The sequence below is a fragment of the Ovis aries genome, chromosome 3, assembly GCF_016772045.2.
Source record: "Ovis aries strain OAR_USU_Benz2616 breed Rambouillet chromosome 3, ARS-UI_Ramb_v3.0, whole genome shotgun sequence".
NCBI lineage: Eukaryota > Metazoa > Chordata > Mammalia > Artiodactyla > Bovidae > Ovis > Ovis aries.
Window position 1 is genome coordinate 56,589,933 of NC_056056.1, and position 19,224 is coordinate 56,609,156.

A 19,224-nucleotide genomic window follows, 5' to 3' on the forward strand; every position below is an offset into this window, starting at 1 on the left:
TTTTAGCAATTTAAAACAACTTTCTTGCTTTCATTTGTTAAATTTCAAGGTTGATTCTGGAAACCCTGCAGAATTACGAAGGTTTGTGTGTGATAGGATGACTTGTGTTCTAAAAGTGAGCTTTAGATCTTTGCAGGTGAAGTTTAATAATTAATTTCAAAGCCACTCAGCTTCAAAGGCTTCCTAATTGCCTTAATCTTGTGCCTATGTGTTTCATGTTCTACTAGTTGGGAGTTAGAATTTCAAATTACCCTGCCTTATTAGCCAAAGTCCTAGTGATCATTACAATAATGAGAACCTGAGGGGAAAAGAAGTCCTTTTGGAATAAATGTTTCCACTACCTGGTTCTCAGAATAATGCATCCACTAAAAAGTGCTGCGGTGTGCTCTACCCTGTGGTCTCATGCCATGTAATTGTCTATATTTCACACAGAAATTAGAAGTCTGACAGAATTACCTACTGCTCCAGGGTCATGGGCTTCAGTGCCACTTAATTTCTGTCACCAGCTCTGTAGCTGCTATTGTTAGGCCCTCAGAGGAGAGCCTCAGAGGAGAAAGTCATTTCCAGCCTGCTGTGGAAGCCAACCATTTTGAGTAATATTCAACCACAGCAGCCTATTTCATCACTAGATGGCCGTGTTGGTCTGCTGAGCGGCTTAACAGCAGCACATTGTGCACCCTGCGGGAATTTCAGTGCTAATTCTTGTTCAGTTGCTCAGTCATGTTCAACTCTTTGCCACCTTGTGAACTGCAGCATGGCAGGCTTCCCTGTCCTTCACTATAGCCCTGAGTTTGCACAGATTCATGTCCCTTGAGTTGATGATGCCATCCAACCATCTCATCCTCTGTCGCCCCTTTCTCCTCATGCCCTGTCTTTCTCAGCATCAGGTCTTTTCCAGCGAATCAGTTCTTCATATCAGGGTGGCCAAAGTAGTGGACCTTCAGCTTCAGCATCAGTCCTTTCAGTGAATAGTCAGGGTTGATTTCCTTTATGGTTGACTGGTTTGATCTCCTTGCAGTCCAAGGGACTCTCAAGAGTCTTCTCCAGCACCACAATTCGAAAGCTTCGATTCTTCAGGACTCATGTATAATACACAATTTATTCGTATGTTATTTATATGGTAAAAATCCATATATGCCTGAATATTTTATGTGCTTCATCTGTCTCACACATATTTTATGTGCTTCATCTGTCTCACACTAATAAATGTGCTTTTTCTATCACTGCTCTGCTTTTTTCTGCTTTTCCTTCTGCCTCCAACAGTGATGGGGGCTCTGGGGCTTTGTTGGGGGTGGGGCTGCACTAGGTCTTTGTTGTGGCACTCAGACTTTCTCTAGTTGCAGCACTCAGGCTTAGTTGCCCTTTGGCGTGTGGGATTTTAGTTCTCCAACCAGGGATTAAACCCACATCCCCTGTATAAGAAGGCAGATTCTTAACACTGGACCACCAAGGAAGTCCCAGCAGTGATAGTTTGATGTACTTTTATGCTATTGTCTGACACATTGATTTATTTTATTCTATTTTTATTATTGGGTTTGTATTGTAATTAATATAACTTGACCTGTTTTGTCCCATTTAATTATGTTTGCCTTGAATTCTAGTATAGCCAATGTTACTCATCACTTCTTATCACTTAGGGTTGGGTTTTTTTTTTTTGCTCACATTTGATTGATAAATCTCTATGCATCCTTTAATTTGTAACTTCTCTGTCATTTAACTTCATGTTTTGTAAGTGTTTTGAATTCATTTTCTGATCCAATTTTGAATTCAGTATTTCCTAATTAGGTTGGGTAGAGGGAGATTAATATATTTACATTTGCGGTAATATAAAAAACTGATAGTCAATGTAGAAATTTTTTCCTTACCATATATACTTATTTAATGGGTTTCCCCAGTGGCTCAGTAGGTAAAGAATCCACCTGTAACACAGAAGACACAGGAGATGTGGGTTTGATTCCTGGGTCAGCAAGATCCTCTAGGGGAGAAATGGCAACCCACTCCAGTATTCTTGCCTGGAGAATCTCATGGACAGAGGAAACTGGCAGGTTATAGTCCCAAGGGTCACAAAGAGTCAGACACAACTGAGCAACTAAACACACACATTTATTTAATATCACAGTCATAGCAACTGTAATTAAAGCATGTTTTAAAATTGTGTTTCCAGGGTCTTTTGAGACTTATATTAACCCACCTGATCGGGACGCCTATTCTATAATGAAGGAGAGTGATCAACTCATAACAACGGAAAGGGTGCCCACAAGCTATAATTTTTGGCATCCAGAACTAAGTTCTTTCCATAAATTAATCCTTATTAAATGCTGTAAAGAAGAAAAGGTAGGATATTTTTCATTAAAGAACTGTGTTATAATTATTTTTGCTAAAGCTCACCAGCCAGTTATGATTCATGGACTTGATTAGATTTATTTAGAAAGTAACAATGGCCAAATTTGGGAAGTGGTTTGTGACTTTGTGTTGTTAGTAAGAAATGGAGACTTTGTGTTATCAATAGAGAACAATATTTTATACAGGAAATGATGAGAGAAAAGGCTGGAGAGTCATCCAGGGACCTAGAGGAACTTCCTTAATGTTGCCATGGGGAACTTGTGCTTCCTGCCAGGGAGGTCAGGACTCTGCTGGATGGTGTTAGCAGGGGACTGGTGGGCCTTTCAGAACTTGGCAGCAATGGGAAGGAGGCATTTGAACAGAAAAAAACCATAGTCACCAAGACCAGTTTGAAGATGGCTGACATAATTATGCAAGAAATTATGGCAGCTTGCATAAAATAGAATGAAATAGCACCATTTGCAGCAACATGGATAGACCTAGAGATTATCATATTAAGTGAAGTTAAGTCAGACAGAGAAAGAGAAACATCCTACGGTATCACTTATATGTGAAATCTAATTTTAAAAATGATACAAATGAACTTATTTACAAACCAGAAACAGACTCATATATGTTGAAATCAGACATATGATTACCAAAGGAGAAACATGGAGGGAAATAATAAATTAGGAGTTGGGGTTAATATATACCCACTACCATATATAAACTAGATAACAAGGACCTACTGTAAGCACAGGGAACTCTACTCAATATCCTGTAATAACCTATATGAGAAAAGAATCTGAAAAAGAATGGTGATATATGCATATACATATATATGTATATATATAATTCACTTTGCTGTACACTGGAAGCTAATAAAACATTGTAAATCAAATGTGCTTCAATAAAAATTGTTTTAAAGTTATGGCAACCTGAATTAAGATAGAGGTAGTAGATTAAAGAGATGGAGGGGGATGTGGAGATGGGGCAACTAGTATGGCTCCTGGTTTCTGCGTGGGTGCCAAAGGGGAGAGCTGTGTCAACAACTAAGCAAGTGTGAAAGGAGAAACATGTCAGATAAAGACGTCACCGAGTCTGCAGTATCTACCAATATCAAACTGTATGGTAGTCTGAGGACCAATTAATATCTGCATAGAAAACTTTAGAGAGAAATATAGCTTAAAAAAGAGAGATTGGGGAATCATTAACGTTGAGTTGGAAAGTAAAACCACAGGAGTTGTTAAAATCGTAGAGGAATAATAGGTTAACAGGCCAGAGGGATGGTATGGGGAGGGAGGTGGGAGGGGGTTCAGGATTGGAAACTCATGTACACCCATGGCGGATTCATGCCGATGTATGGCAAAACCAATACAGTATTGTAAACTAAAATAAAGTGAAATTTAAAAATAATAATAATAAAGTACTAAAAAAAAGAGGACAGATGGGCAAAGGATGAAACCCTGAGGAGCACCAACTTTGAAAAGACAAAGAGAAAGGATGAAGAGCCCTTAAGAAAGAAGGGGCAGAGGGGCAAGAAGAACACCAGGAGAAAGAAATGATGTGGAAACCAAGTAGGCATAGTGTTTCAATACAGCAAGAATTATCAACAGATTGTAATGAATGGAGGGTGTTCCATGAGAAACGGGAGGAAGAAAATGCACTGAAGAAAGTCAAACCATAGTTTGGAGATATTGAGGCTATGCTGTCGGATTTTCTACCATCTCTTTAGGAAAACAGAAAGGCTGTGGGGTCGGCCTGGGCTACCGATAATTGCAATAGATGAATGGAAGATGGAAGGTCATTGAGACTGTTGGTAAAAGTAGTTCTATAAAGGGGAAGAGCTCTAAGAAAAAGCTTATAGACTGGGAGAAGAGGGAAAACCTTGAAAGTTTCTTCGGAAGCAACTGTAGTTGGACTAGGAATGTAGAACAGTTAGAAGGACAGGAGAGGTTGTGATCAAAGTTGAGCTTAAAACTTCTAATGAGAAGTTCCAAGTGGTGACCATGTCCTGAGGGTGACCATAGGTATGGGTGACTGAGATGATGTGCACTAGAGTTTGAGGTCAAGTTACTGTGCAGTTAGGATGTGGGAGGTCCTTCTGGGCCCTGAACCTAGGTTGTATCACCCCAGATGATGACAAGACAATGCCTGAGACACAGTTGATAAATCACTGGAAAAGATATAAATGGAGAGGCAGCTATAAGCGAGGTGGCAAGTCTTCAATGGATATGCGACAGTGGCTACCAGGTCGGATACTGACAAAGATGAAAGGATGATTAAACAGCAGTAGTCCCAAAGAAGGAGTTTTAAGACTGAGACATAGGCTAGAAAATTCTAAACTATGGGAAATTGTTGTTGTTTTTGTTTCGGGTTCTGTGTCTCTGTGTATGAGCTAAAGTTCTTAAGGTTGCAACAATATAGAACAAATTTAATAAATTCAAGACTAAAAAGGATATATTAAAAGGATACTGGGGTAGCTCATTAAATTTGAGGAAAACCAGTTAATCACACTTCAGGAGGAGCAGCTCACTGGGCAACTCACTGAACGTAACTCTATAGTATTGCCATTGATAGCACTCAACTCTCAATGAAATTGTTCCTCTAGTTTCAAATTCTCAAGAGAGAGATTCTGATTGGTCCAGCTCAACTTAAGTTTTGTTCCTCGTCCAATCAGCTACAGATAGGAAAATTGCATCACGCAGTAGAAATATGACTACACAAGAGTTCTAGGGAAGAGAACAGATGCCGGTGGGCTACATCCATGCAAGATTCCACCTGCTATGGGGCCTTGTCCCACAGCCAATATTCCCATTTCTCTGGTCCAGAGAAGATCAGACTCAGGAAAAGACCTCAGGCATAAGTATACATATGTCTCCCCTGCAGAAGTTCCCTCCTACCCCCTACCCCATCCCACTCCTCTAGGCTGTCGCAGAACACAGGGTTGAGCTCTCTGTGATATATAGCAATCTCCCATTAGCTATCCATTTTACACATGGCCATGTATATGATTCAGTGCTACTTTCTCAATTCATCCAACCCTCTCCTTCCCCCTCATTGTCCACAAGTCTGTTTTCTATGTCTGTGTCTCTATTCCTGCCTTACAAATAGGTTCATCAGTACCATCATTCTACTGCTGCTGCTGCGGCTAAGTCGCTTCAGTCGTGTCCGACTCTGTGCGACCCCAGAGACAGCAGCCCACCAGGCTCCCCCATCCCTGGGATTCTCTAGGCAAGAATGCTGGAGTGGGTTGCTATTTCCTTCTCCAATGCATGAAAGTGAAGTCGCTCAGTTGTGTCCGACTCTTAGCGACCCCATGGACGGCAGCCTACCAGGCTCCTCCATCCATGGGATTTTCCAGTCTAGATTTCATCAATTCAGTTCAGTTCAGTAGATTCCATAAAAGTGAAGTGAAGTCGCTCAGTCGTGTCCAACTCCTTGCGCCCCCATGGACTGTAGCCTACCAGGCTCCTCCCTCCGTGGGATTCTCCAGGCAAGAGTACTAGAGTGGGTTGCCATTTCCTTCTTCAGGGGATCTTCCCGACCCAGGGATCGAACCCAGGTCTCCAGATTCCAGGCAGATGCTTTAACCTCTGAGCCACCAGGGAAGCCCAGTAGATTTCATATATATGTGTTAATATACGATATTCATTTTTCTTTTTCTGACTTATTTCATGCTGTGTAACAGGCTCTAGGTTCATCCAACTCACTAGAACTAATTCAAATGCATTCCTTTTTATGGCTGAGTAATATTCTGTGTATATATGTACCACTACTTCTTTATCCATTCATCTGTTGATAGATATCCACTTGCTTCCATGCCCTGGCTATTGTAAATAGTGCTGCAGTGAACACTGCGGTGCATGTATCTTTTCGAATGATGGTTTTCTCAGGCTGTGTGCCTAGTGCTGGGATTCTTGGGTCACGTGGTAGTTCTATTCCTAGTTTTTTAAGGAATCTCCATACTGTTCTTAGTGGCTGTATCAATTTACATCCCCACCGACAGTGCAACAGGGTTTGCTTTTCTCCACATCCTCTCCAGCATTTTTTTTTTTTGTAGATGTTTTTGTTGGTGGCCATTCTGACCTGTGTAAGGTGATACCTCATTGTGGTTTTGATTTGCATTTCTCTAATAATGAGTGATATTGAGCATCTTACCATATGTTTGTTGACTATTTGTATGTCTTCTTTGGAGAAATGCCTGTTCAGGACTTTCAACCACTTTTTGATTGGGTTGTTTGTTTTTCTGATATTGAGCCGCATGAGCTGCTTGTATATTTTGGAAATTAGTCTTTTGTCCAGTGTTTCACTTGAAATTATTTTCTCCCATTCTGAGGATTGTCTTTTCATTTTGTTTATAGTTTCCTTTGCTGTGCAAAAGCTTTTAAGTTTAATTAGGTCCCAATTCGGAGAAGCCGATGGCACCCCACTCCAGTACTCTTGCTTGGAAAATCCCATGGACAGAGGAGCCTGGTAGGCTGCAGTCCTTGGGGTCGCGAAGAATCAGACATAACTGAGCGACTTCACGTTCACTTTTCACTTTCATGCATTGGAAAAGGAAATGGCAACCCACTCCAGTGTTCTTGCCTGGAGAATCCCAGGCACAGGGGAGCCTGGTGGGCTGCCGTCTATGGGGTCGCACAGAGTTGGACACGACTGAAGCGACTTAGCAGCAGCAGCGGCAGGTCCCAATTGCTTATTTTTGTTTTTATTTCCATTATTGAAGGAGTTGGGTCAAAAAAGATATTGCTGTGATTTTATGTCAAAGAGTATTTTGCCTTCTTGTTGTTATTTTTAAGATTCCACATATGAAAGATAATGTTTGTTTATTTTCTGTCTGACTTATTCCACTTGGTATAATGCCCTCAAGGCCCATTCATGTTGTCGCAAATGGCAAGAGTTCATTCTTTTTCATGACTGAATAATATTCCTATATGTGTATGTATCACATTTTCTTTATTCATTTATCCATTGATAGACACAGGTTGTTTTCATGTCCTGGCTATTGTAAATAGTGCTGCAGTGAACACGGGGGTGCATGTATTTTTTTCAAGTTATTGCTTTCATTTTCTTAAGATAAATACCCAGAATTGTGAGTGCTGGATCATACGGTGGTTCTGGTTTTAATTTTTTGTGAAATATAAATACTGTTTTTCATAGTGGAGACATCAATTTACATTCCTAGCAATGATGCTTCAGGACTCCCTTTTCTCCAGATCTTCACCAACATTTATTCTTTGTCTCTTTGATAATAGTCATTTTAACAGGTATAAAATGATATCTCATTGTGATTTTGATTTACATTTCCCTGATGATTAATGATGCTAAGCAGATATATGTCTTTTCTGAAAAAGTGCCTATTCAGATCTTCTGCCTGTTTTTTAATTGGATTGTTTGGGATTTTTTTTGCTATGAGTTGCATGAATTTCTTATATATTTTTGGATTTTAACACCTTATTAGATGTATGGCTTGAAGATACCTTCTCCCATTCCATAGGTTGTCTTCTTATTTTGTTGGTTGGTTCTCTTGCTGCACAGGAGCTTTTTCATTTTGTATAGTCCCACTTGCTTATTTTTGCTTTCGTTATTTGTGCTTTTGCTGTCATATCCAAAATCTCGTTGCCAAAAGCTACATCAAGGAGCCTTTCCCCTCTGTTTTCTTCTAGGAGTTTTATGGTTTGGGGTCTTATATTTAAATTTTTAATTCATTTTGAGTTGATTTTTGTGAGTGGTGTAACCAGGAATGTAAATTGATATAGCCACTACAGGAAACAGAATGGGAAAACGTAGTCTCTTCAATAAATTGTGTTGGGCAAATTGGATATTCAGATGCAGAAAAATGAAAATGAACCCATATCTTGGGTCAAACTCATGTTGTTTGAGGTTTGACTCTATAAGATCATATCATCTGCATATAAGGACATTTTTAATTCTTCCTTTCTGATTTGGATGCCTTACTTCTTTGTCTTGCCTAATGGCTCTGGTTAGAGCTTCTGATACTATGTTGAAATGGATCCTCATCCAGTAGCCTTTTAATGTTTTTTCTTTCAACTTTCAGGTGGTTTTTGCTCTTACAGACTTTGTCATAGAAAATCTTGGGAAAGCCTTTATAGAGACACCACCTGTGGACTTGCCCACTCTGTATCAAGACATGTCATACAACACTCCCCTGGTATTTATCTTAAGCACAGGCTCAGATCCCATGGGTGCATTTCAGAGGTTTGCCCGGGAGAGTGGATATTCAGAAAGGTAAGATCACATTGTTCAGTTTTAATCATTCATATGAACATCACCTAGTTAAAATTTCCCTTTTTTTTCCTTCCCTCTGTGGAATGTGAATACCTAATTCAGGTATCCCTTATAAGTTAAAATATTTAATGTATTTTAAATATATATAAATAATATATTATATATATTAAATATATAAATATTTATTTAAATATAAATAAGTTAAAATATTTAATAGTTAGCTATGCATGTGATTAAAGTGGTAGTAAATTCATAAAAGCAGATGTAAACTTCATTTGAGCAAAGGGGAGATTGTTTAAATATTGAGGGATAATTAATTAAATAATAATTAAAACATTTGCTATTTAAGACATTACTTTAATGTAACTATAAAGGTCTGTAGTTTACACCTTATGCTCAAATGTACAAAAAAATCCCATAGCTCTTTAGGTTGTGTTATTAATCTCTTCTTTCTCGTGAGCCTCTATTCTGCTGAGTAAGAAAAAGAGGGGGAAGTTTAAACTTGTGAATTTACAATATTATATTTTCTTCAGATTTAAATCTCTCCAGAGTAAGCTGTTTTGACTCCTTTCTCATAAAAACTCAGTCTTCCTGACTCCTTCTTTCCCAAGTCCTCCCCAAGATGGTGTTCTGATGGGTAGGAAAGTACATAAGACCACGGGATAGCAGGGGAGAGTAGGGGTCTCATATCTAGGAGGTAATCTCCAGCTCTGACAGGCCCTTGCATGGAGATTATGAGACAATGAATTCCATCTGTTCTTTGAAGTTCAAAGAGTTGGACACAACTGAGCGACTAAACAGCAACAATCTTTACTAGTCAAGCTTCTCTAGAGAAACAGATATATATGGATATATATATACACACATAATACAAATTATATACATTATGCAAATAACATATATATATTACCCTGTTGTTGTTGTTGTTCAGTTGCTCCATCATGTCCAACTATTTGCAACCCAATGGACTGCAGCATGCCAGGCTTCTGTGTCCTTCATTATCCCCTGGAGTTTGCTCAGACTCATATCTATTCAGTCAATGATGTCATCCAATCATTTCATTCTCTGATATCCCCTTCTCCTCCTGCCCTCAATTTTTCCCAGCATCAGGGTCTTTTCCAACGAGTCAGCTCTTCACATAGGGTGTCCAAATATTGGAGCTTCAGCTTCAGCATCAGTCCTTTCAATGAATATTCAGGGTTGATTTCCTTTAGGGTTGGCTGGTTAACTCTTCTTGCAGTCCAAGGGACTCTCAAGAGTCTTCTCCAGCACCCAGTTCAAAAGCATCAATTCTTTGGCACTCAGCCTTCTTTATGGTCCAACTCTCACACCTGTACATGACTACTAGAAAAACCGTGGCCTTGAATATATTATGCTATATATGTGTGTATATATATTATACATAAAATGAGATATTTGCTGACATGCTTATGGAGGCTAATCTCCAAAATCTGCAGTCAGCAAGAGAGAAACACAGGAAAGTCAATGTGTAATTCTAGTCCAAGTCCAAAGGTCTGAAAACCAGAAGTAATAATGATACGAGTCCCAGTCTGAAAGCCAGCAGACTCAAGACCCAAGAAAAGTCAGTGTTTTCATTTGAATTCAAAAGCAAAGAAATACAATGACCCAGCTCAGTCAGGCTGAAGGAATTCCCTCTTCCTCAACCTTTTCATTCTGTTCAAGTCTTCACTTGTTTGGGTGGGCCCCATCTACATTAAGGAGGAAAATCTGCTTTACTCAGTCTGCTGATTCAAATATTAATCTCACCCAGAAACATCCCCACAGACTCATTCAGAATGATGTCTGACTTAATGTCTGGGCACCGTGTGACCCAGTCTAACCTCACTAGTAATTAGGAAACAATAAGTTAAAACCATTAAGAAGATATTTCATACTCATCAAATTAGCAAAATTGTGCCAAAGATAGGGAGCTATAGAAATATTCATATTGCAAGTGGGAGTGAAAAATTAGTTTAAATCATTTTGAAGAGAAATTAGCAGTATATCAGAGTTGCAGAGAGCATTCCCCATATCCCAACAACTCACTACTGAATTTGCATGTTCAAAGTCAGTCATGGATGGGCAAAGAGCCATATTCAGGAACATTCATAGAAACGTGTTTATAATAGCAACAACAAAAAAAACCTGGAAACAACCAAAATGTCCATCTTAAAAAACTATGTAAATTGTGGCATATTCATATAATTGAATATAATACACTATAGCCATGAAAATAAATAAATTAGGACTATGTTTATTAATATGGATGGGTCAAACTGCTGGTGCTGCTAAGTCCCTTCAGTCGTGTCCAACTTTGTGCGACCCCATAGATGCTAGCCCACCAGGCTCCACCGTCCCTGGGATTCTCCAGGCAAGAACACTGGAGTGGGTTGCCATTTCCTTCTCCAATGCATGAAAGTGAAAAGTGAAAGTGAAGTCACTGAGTCGTGTCCAACTCTCAGCGACCCCATGGACTGCAGCCCACTAGACTCCTCCGTCCATGGGATTTTCCAGGCAAGAGTACTGCAGTGGGGTGCCATTGCCTTCTCCGCACACAAACTAATACTGGGCAAAATAAATTAAGTTGCACAAAAATTATATAATATTGGAGAAATTTGATAAGTCATATAAAATTATTAAACAGATATATGTTATATGCTGCTTATGAATTCACATTTTTGCAATAATAGTATAAAGAAAAATACAAAAGTTATACCAAGTCCAGGAGAGCAGTGACCTTGTAGAAGGTGAAGTTTGGGTAGTAAGAAAAGTGAACACGAAGGGGCATAATGCAAGCTCAGATCATATGTTTTACTTCTGAAGCTGGGTATGGGCACATATACACTTATATTAACTTTATAACTTTTGTTATAAAGGTTATAAAGGTGTTATAAAGGTAAAATACTTGGCTGATGAAATTAATAGTGAAATGAAGAGCCTTAATCTTTATACTCAACAAATAAAACAAATGCAAGATCTTCAAATACCTATGCAGCATTTATAAAATTAATGATTTTCTAAGAGACAGGTATTTCAAAAAGAATAAAACTTATTCCCTGACCACAATAAGTCTTATAAATCTTAAAAGTTAATATTTTTAATATTTGGAAAGCAAAAAAAATGTTCTTATGAACAGCTTGTTTGTTAAAGGGAAATCATACTGGAAATTTTCCAATAAATGGACAATGACGAAACAATATAACCTATCAAAAACCAGGGGGGCGGTTAGTAATAAGACACTTAGTGTAAATTTATACATATGTAATGACTTCTGGTGCCAGAAATGTCAGACTAAGAACTCAGGCTGATATTCCCACTAAGAAAAATTGGGCAATCTAAAACTTAGTTGTTAAGCTCTAATAGAAGGAAAAAATAATAAGCTGAGAGCAGAAAACATTCATTCAATAGACAAGATTTAAAAGAACAGAAGTTGCTTTTTTTGAAAAATTTAATAAAATATAAATCTCTCTTGAAACTAATACAGAGAGAAAGAAACAGAGATTCAAAAAACCTATATCATGAATGAGTAAGAGAATATCACTATAGACCTGCAGACATTAAAATAATCATAAAAGCATATTATTTAAAAAGAAAACTTTGCTAATGAATTTGAAAATGTTGATAAATAGGAAAATTTCCTCCAAAAGCACACCTTTAAAAAACTAATAAGAATAATTAGAATATCTAAATAGTTTAAGAATTTTTTATTGAATTCATTATTAAAAAACCTTCCCAGAATTGTGGGTTTATTTCAGTAATATAAGCATTAAAATACTGAAAATAATTTAATTCACCACATTGAAAGAGTAATGGCAAAATATCCTTAAAGAAGAAAACTATTAATTCAACATATGCAGAAAAAGCATCTGTTAAAATTCGACATGAATTCATGGTGGGAAATGTCCTAATAAACTAAGAATCTAGAAATCATGTCTTAAAAAGAGAAAAACGGAAATAGGACATTCTTCTACTCAGACAAAATGTATCTTAATTTTTAGTGGATTTAGCAAGGTTACTGGACTTAAAATAGATTGCATTAATGCATACTAGCAACAGAAACTCTCACTCATTGTTGGTGAGAATACAAAATGGTACAGCCACTTTGGAAGACAGTTTCATGTTTCGTATGATCAGCCATCTGGCATTTACCCAAAGGAGTTAAGAACTTATGTTCACCCAAGAATCTACGTTATACAAGAGCCTACATTAAATGCATAGCAGCTTTATTCATAACTGCCAAAACTTGGAAGCAACCAAGATGTCCTTCAGTAGATGAATGGATGAATAAACTGTGGTGTATCCATACAATGGATACTGTGCTGTGCTTTCTGTGCTTAGCCGCTCAGTCAAGTCCAACTCTTTGCTACCTCATGGACTATAGCCCACCAGGCTCCTCCATCCATGTGGATTCTCCAAGCCAGAGTACTGGAATGGGTTGCCATGATCTCCTCCAGGGGCTCATCTCAACCCAGGGATTGAACCCAAGTCTCCTGCATTGCAAGAGAATACAAGAGTGGGTAGCCTATCCCTTCTCCGGGTGAACTTTCTGACCCAGGATTTGAACCAGGGTCTACTACATTGCAGGTGTATTCTTTACCAGCTGAGCTATCCGGGAAGCCCTCAATGGATACTATTCAGTGCTAAAAAGAAATGAGCCTATCAAGCCATGAAAAGACACGCAAGAACTTTAAATGCATATTACTAAGTGAAAGAGGCCAATCTGAAAAGACTATGTATACTGGATGGTTCCAAGTATATGACATTCTGTAAAAGGCAAAACTATTAAGACAATTAAAAAAATAATAATAACAAAGAGTTTATATCCAATGTAAAGAACTCTTAGAAATCAATAAGAAAAAAGACAGGTGAACCAGTAGGAAAAAAGGGGAGAGAAGAATATAAAAGCAAATATCCAAATGCCCAATAAATAAACCTATGAAAATGGGAAATAATTTAAAACCTCAATGAGATACCATTCCATATCTATCAGGTGTTGTCAAAGTTGTGGAAAAATAAGTACTCTCACCCATTGCTGGTACAAGTGTGGAATGGTGTCATCACTCTGAAAAAGTTTGATATTATAAAAAAATTAAGCATACACATACTCTGTCAAACAGCAGTTCCATTTCTAGGAATATACACATATATACATACAAGGAATATATACATACAAGATGGAGTACACGTGTATGCCAAGAGACATCTGTGAGAATGGCTATTGCAGCATTGTTTGTAATAGCCAAGAACCAGAAGTAACCCAGATGTCCAGCAAGAGCAGAATGGATGGATAAACTTGATATAAGCATACAGTAGAATATTAGAGAGCAATGAAAATGAATGCCACACAGTAATATGAATGAATCTGAAGAAATAATGTTGATTGAAATAGACCAAATATAAATATACACTTTATGATTCCATTTATATAAGTTCAAAAACAAGAAAAATTAATCTATGGTGTTAGAATTCAAAGTAATTGTTGCCTTTGAGACAAAGGGAGGATACTAACTGACAGGGTACTAGTAATGTTCTCTCTTTTTTTGGCCCTGGGTGGTGGTTCTTCTGTACACTCTCTTTGAGAGAATCCATCAAGCTAAACACTAATGATTTGTGTACTTTTGTATATATGTTGAGACCCCATGGACTGTAGCCTACCAGGCTCCTCTGTCCATGGGATTTTCCAGGCAATAGTCCTGGAGTGGATTGCCATTTCCAGGGGATCTTCCCAACCCAGGGATTGAACCCAGGTCTCCCGCATTGTAGACAGACGCTTTACCGTCTGAGCCACCAGGGAAGTCCTGTATATATGTTAGACTTTGGGTTTTCAGAAGCTTTTTAAAAACTTACATATAGCATTAGAAGTCAGGACAAAGGGTACCTTTGGAATGGAGGAAGGGAAGATGATTGGAATAGAAAGGAGACAGAAGAGATGTCTCTGGGGTGTTAGGGAAGTTCTCTTCTCAAGCACAGATATTTTTTTCCTCTATGCACGTTTATTTGTATATTTGTATACACAGAACTATATTTGTCTCATTCACTTTTGCATGTTATAGTTAAAAAAACCGAGAAACTAAGAAAAATATCTTTACAGCTATCAGAATGAGAATTTGAAATGTATTCATATTCTAGAAGCCTACCATATTTACAGTTCTTGATAGTTGCATTACTTAAAAGGAATATGAAACAGCATTTCATTGTTGTTTTTGAATTCAGGGTGCAGTCAATTTCACTGGGACAAGGACAAGGACCTATTGCTGAAAGAATGATCAAAGATGCAATGAAATCAGGAAACTGGGTGTTTCTGCAAAACTGCCACCTTGCTGTTTCTTGGATGTTGGCAATGGAGGAGCTAATTAAAACCTTCACAGATCCAAGTATGTTGAGCATATAGCATGTATATAATAATACCATTTTTATGTGGCCTTTCTTGTTGAATCCAATCCTTATAACAATTATTATTGGCATTGTTTATCCTATATTAAAAGGAAAAATTTGAGATCTAGAGGGGTTTAGTTAGGTTACACGACCCTGATTCAAATAAAAATGTTCAGACTCCAAGTTGAGGGTACAATGAACTGTGTCATTTTTGTTTCATGTTACTTTCTATGAAAGACCATTTGAATTCAAAATAAATAACATCTAGGCATGATGTTAATTTTAAAAAGAAATAGAAAATGGACTTAGGACAAAAGAAGAAAATTATGTTTTTCGCTACAGAATGAGAGACGTTCAGGAACAGAGTTCAAGTTAACACCAATTCTCATGGTGGTGTTTTACCACTTTTTATCCTCTATAACCCACATGACAATTAACTTCACATGTATCTCATAGACACACACACCCCCATGGGTATGCCCAACATAAGTCATAATTGCACTACTAACTATACTATTACTGCCTTCTTTCCCTCTCAAGTAAGTATAATGGACTGCAAAGAGAGAAGTGGAGTTGGAATTAGGAACTGTATGATAGGTAATAAGCTGTGTGGAGCAAACTTCCTTACTGTTCCAGGAGGTCATGGAAGAGAACTGCCCACCTGGGATATCCAGGGCCTTTTCTCTGGTGTCCTCCTTTGTGTCCTGACAGAGGGCTTTCTAGAAAGGTGAGAACTGTGCAGATGACTTTCCTTATTGTTGCCTGTTAAGATGAAGACCTTCTCCTTTACAGAGCAGCCAGCCTGCACTGGTCACCAAGCCACCAACAGGGCTTAGCAGCCCTCCCCAAAGATCCCTCACTCCCTGATTGCCCCATGCCCTGCCTTCTACAGACTGCTTCCATCAAGGACAGAGTCTGTAGCATCAGCCACCCAGAATCTCCACTCTTTCCACTCTTCATGATATGAACAAGAGATGGCTTGCTTCCTGTGGGGCCTGTGACTTCTATTTAAATAAGTAAAGAAAAATGATGTGGTGTTTACTACTTGAATCATCAGATTCCTTATCCTGATGATTAGGATTATGATTAAGAAAAAATGCTAGAGAAAGCATCTAAAAGCAGTTTGCTGCAGAGGTACTATGGGAGCCTTCTGAATAAGGACCAGTCAATCACCTTCACAATGACCTTGCCAGACCTACGAGGAGGCTGGATGGGCCACAGCAGCCAGAGAAGTTGTTGATGAAGTTTAAGTGCTTAAGTAGGCAGAAAAATCCTCTTCTGGTCCTTGTTGCAACTGTTTACTAACATAACCATTTGGGTTCTAACGTTTAACCTGAACCAGTATAAAATAAGATACGTTCAGGGAGGGACTTCCCTGGTGGTCCAGTGGCTGAGACGCCATGCTCCCAATGCAGGGAGCCCAGGTCAGATCCCTGGTTAGGGAACTAGATCCCACATGCCACAGCTAAGACCAGGAGCAGCCAAACAAATAAATAAATATTTTTTAAATTACATTCAGGTAAGAAGTTGAAAAGAGAAAGTGAATGAAAGAAAAAAGAGAGAAAGAGGGAAAAAAGCCTCTGGACTCGAAATTCTAAGACCTGAGTAGAGTTTGGCCCCCACCACTGCCTGACTATATATATCACACCTCATCTCTGGGCCTCTGCTTCCTCAGAAATAAAGTGACTACACAGCCCCATTGCTACAAGTCCATACTAAGATGAATTCTATTCTATTCCAATTCTAAACTTCTATGATGTCTATACATGTTAAGATCCTTGATGCTTTTGCAGTCATGAGAGAAAAAAAGGATTTTTAAGATGCTTCTCTAAACCTGGCCTTTTTCACTCTTCAGTTTGTGTGTGTGTGTAGGGGGGATAGTTAATGAAAGCATTAGCCCTAAGATTTTATGATATCTGGCTTCTATGCTAGTCAGTCAGTCAGTTCAGTCACTCAGTAGTGTCCAACTCTTTGCGACCCCGTGGACTGCAGCACACCAGGCTTCCCTATCCATCACCAACTCCCAGAGCTTGCTCAAATCATGTCTTTCAAGTCGGTGATGCCATCCAACCATCTCATCCTCTGTCATCCCCTTCTCCTCCTGCCTTCAGTCTTTCCCAGTATCAGGGTCTTTTCTAATGAGTCAGTTCTTCACATCAAGTGTTCAAAGTATTGGAGCTTCAGCTTTAGCATCAGTCCTTCCAATGAATATTCAAGTCTGATTTCCTTTACAATTGACTGGTTTGACGTCATTGCAGTCCAAGGGACTCTCAAGACTCTTCTCCAAAACCACAGTTCAAAAGCATCAATTCTTTGGTGCTCAGCTTTCTTTATGCTCCAACTCTCATATACATACATGATTACTGGAAAACTTTTTACCATAGAAACAACTTTAGTGTTGCTCTGGAATTGCATTGGGTTGGTCAGAAAGTTTGTTTGGGTTCTTCCCTTGAACTTTTTGGTCCACCAAAAGGTAGACTAACTTTACTAGAACAGTACTAGAACTAACTTAATCTTGGCTATTTAATGTAGCTCATTAGTTTAGATTACTAAACCAAGAAGCATAAATACAACTTTAATCTGCAGCCATTCATTTAATAAATATTCGAGAACCTACTGTGTACCACACACTGTTCTAGCTACTTAGGGCATGTTGGTGAACAAAGCAACCACAGTCATCTGCCCTCCTCAAGCTTACGTGCTAGCGAGTGGAGACAGAGAAAACACATAAACAAACCACATAACAAATAAGTAATGTATATGGTATGATAGAATGTGGTCGGTGCTTTGGGAAAAATTAAAAGTAAAGTAAGGAGGAACAGGAAGGTCAGGGTGGAATGGGAGTAAGGAGGAAGGGTGGAGAGCAGTTTTAAATGGGGTGGTCTGGGTAGACCTCTTTGAGAAGTTGGCATTTGACCAACACTTGAGAAAAGTCAAGGAGTCTAAAGGAAGAGCATTCCAGGTAAAAGGAACAGCTACTGCCTGGGGGCTCCCCCTAAGGAGGTAGCGGGAGCATGCCAGAGGAACACCATCACTTGTGCTTAGAGACCAATGCTGAGAAAGGCCTCCTTGGATGATGCTTATGTCACAGGAAGACAGGTACAGTGGTTTTCCCAGTTCTTCTCTGGCCTTTTGAAACTGGAATGCAGCTTGTTCTTTCTTAGGTTCTATGCCCACAACTCAAACAGGAAGCATATTGACTTCTTGATGCTGCCTGTGAGGTCTCTCCATTTCCCTGCTCACTGAGTTCCCTTTGCTTCTTCTCTGAAGAAGGAACGCATTCCTTTATTCTCCATAGGGCTTTCTAACCATTTTCATGGAATTTTCCCTAAATTGAATGGCCAACAACAAACAAAAATTAAAACAACTTCACAAGCTGTCCTTTTTCTCGTTTGAAAAATTACCAATTTCAGAGGAATGATCCTTAACATTTCTATCAAGAATTGAAAATTAACATTCCTGGACTTCCCTGGTGGTCCAGTGGTTAAGAGTCTGCCTGCCAATGCAGGGGACACAAGTTCGATCCCTGGTCTGGGAAGATCCCACATACCTCACGGTAACTGGACCTGTGCACCACGATTGAAGCCCTTGAGCTTTAGAGTCTGAACACCACAACCAGAGAGTAGCCCCTACTTGCTGCAGCTAGAGAAAGCCCATGCCCAGCAATGAAGACCCAGCACAGTCAAAATAATTAATAATTTTTTAAAAAGAATAGAACAAGTTCTTAATTTCTTTACTCAACTGTGCCAACATCCAGACTGCCAGGATCACCTGGGTGAAGAGCTTCTAGAAGGAATCCCCTCGCCTCCATTCTAGAACATTTTACAACATCAAATATTTTAAAAAGATAAACTAGTCCTTAAACAGAGCTTATCTTTTTCTATCCTATAATAATTATTTCTTGTAGAAAAACATTACTGAGTTAAGCATTTTCTTTTTTGTCTTTGTTTTAAACAGATGTTGTTATCAAGGACACATTTCGACTTTTTTTAAGTTCCATGCCTAGCAGTACATTTCCTGTGACAGTCCTTCAAAATTCGGTCAAGGTAACATATGTTCGTGGTTGAAATCTGTGACATGATTGGGCTCAGGGTGCTCCCCGAGTGAATCCATGGAGCCCACTGGGCCTGTGCAGGGTTGTGTCAGGGTTTGGTCAGCCAAGGTGGAGAGGTGGGAGTCAGTGTCCATTCACCAGAGAGTGAGTAGGGAAACAATTTCCCAGGCCACTGCCCTTCCTGTGTGCCCTTCTGCTAGTCATTCAACACCTCCCTGCTT

At 38.9% G+C, this 19,224-nt stretch overlaps 1 protein-coding gene across 2 annotated transcripts in view; it reads left to right on the forward strand.

The window, feature by feature from the left end:
* DNAH6 (dynein axonemal heavy chain 6) overlaps positions 1 to 19,224 on the forward strand; it is a 289,159-nt gene that overhangs the window by 220,350 nt on the left and 49,585 nt on the right. For both annotated transcript variants that reach the window (XM_004005864.5, XM_042246026.1), the window contains exons 63-66: positions 2,165 to 2,334; positions 8,384 to 8,574; positions 14,788 to 14,948; positions 18,907 to 18,995. In XM_004005864.5, the coding sequence (XP_004005913.3) occupies positions 2,165 to 2,334; positions 8,384 to 8,574; positions 14,788 to 14,948; positions 18,907 to 18,995 (611 nt within the window). The remainder of the gene's footprint in view (positions 1 to 2,164; positions 2,335 to 8,383; positions 8,575 to 14,787; positions 14,949 to 18,906; positions 18,996 to 19,224) is intronic.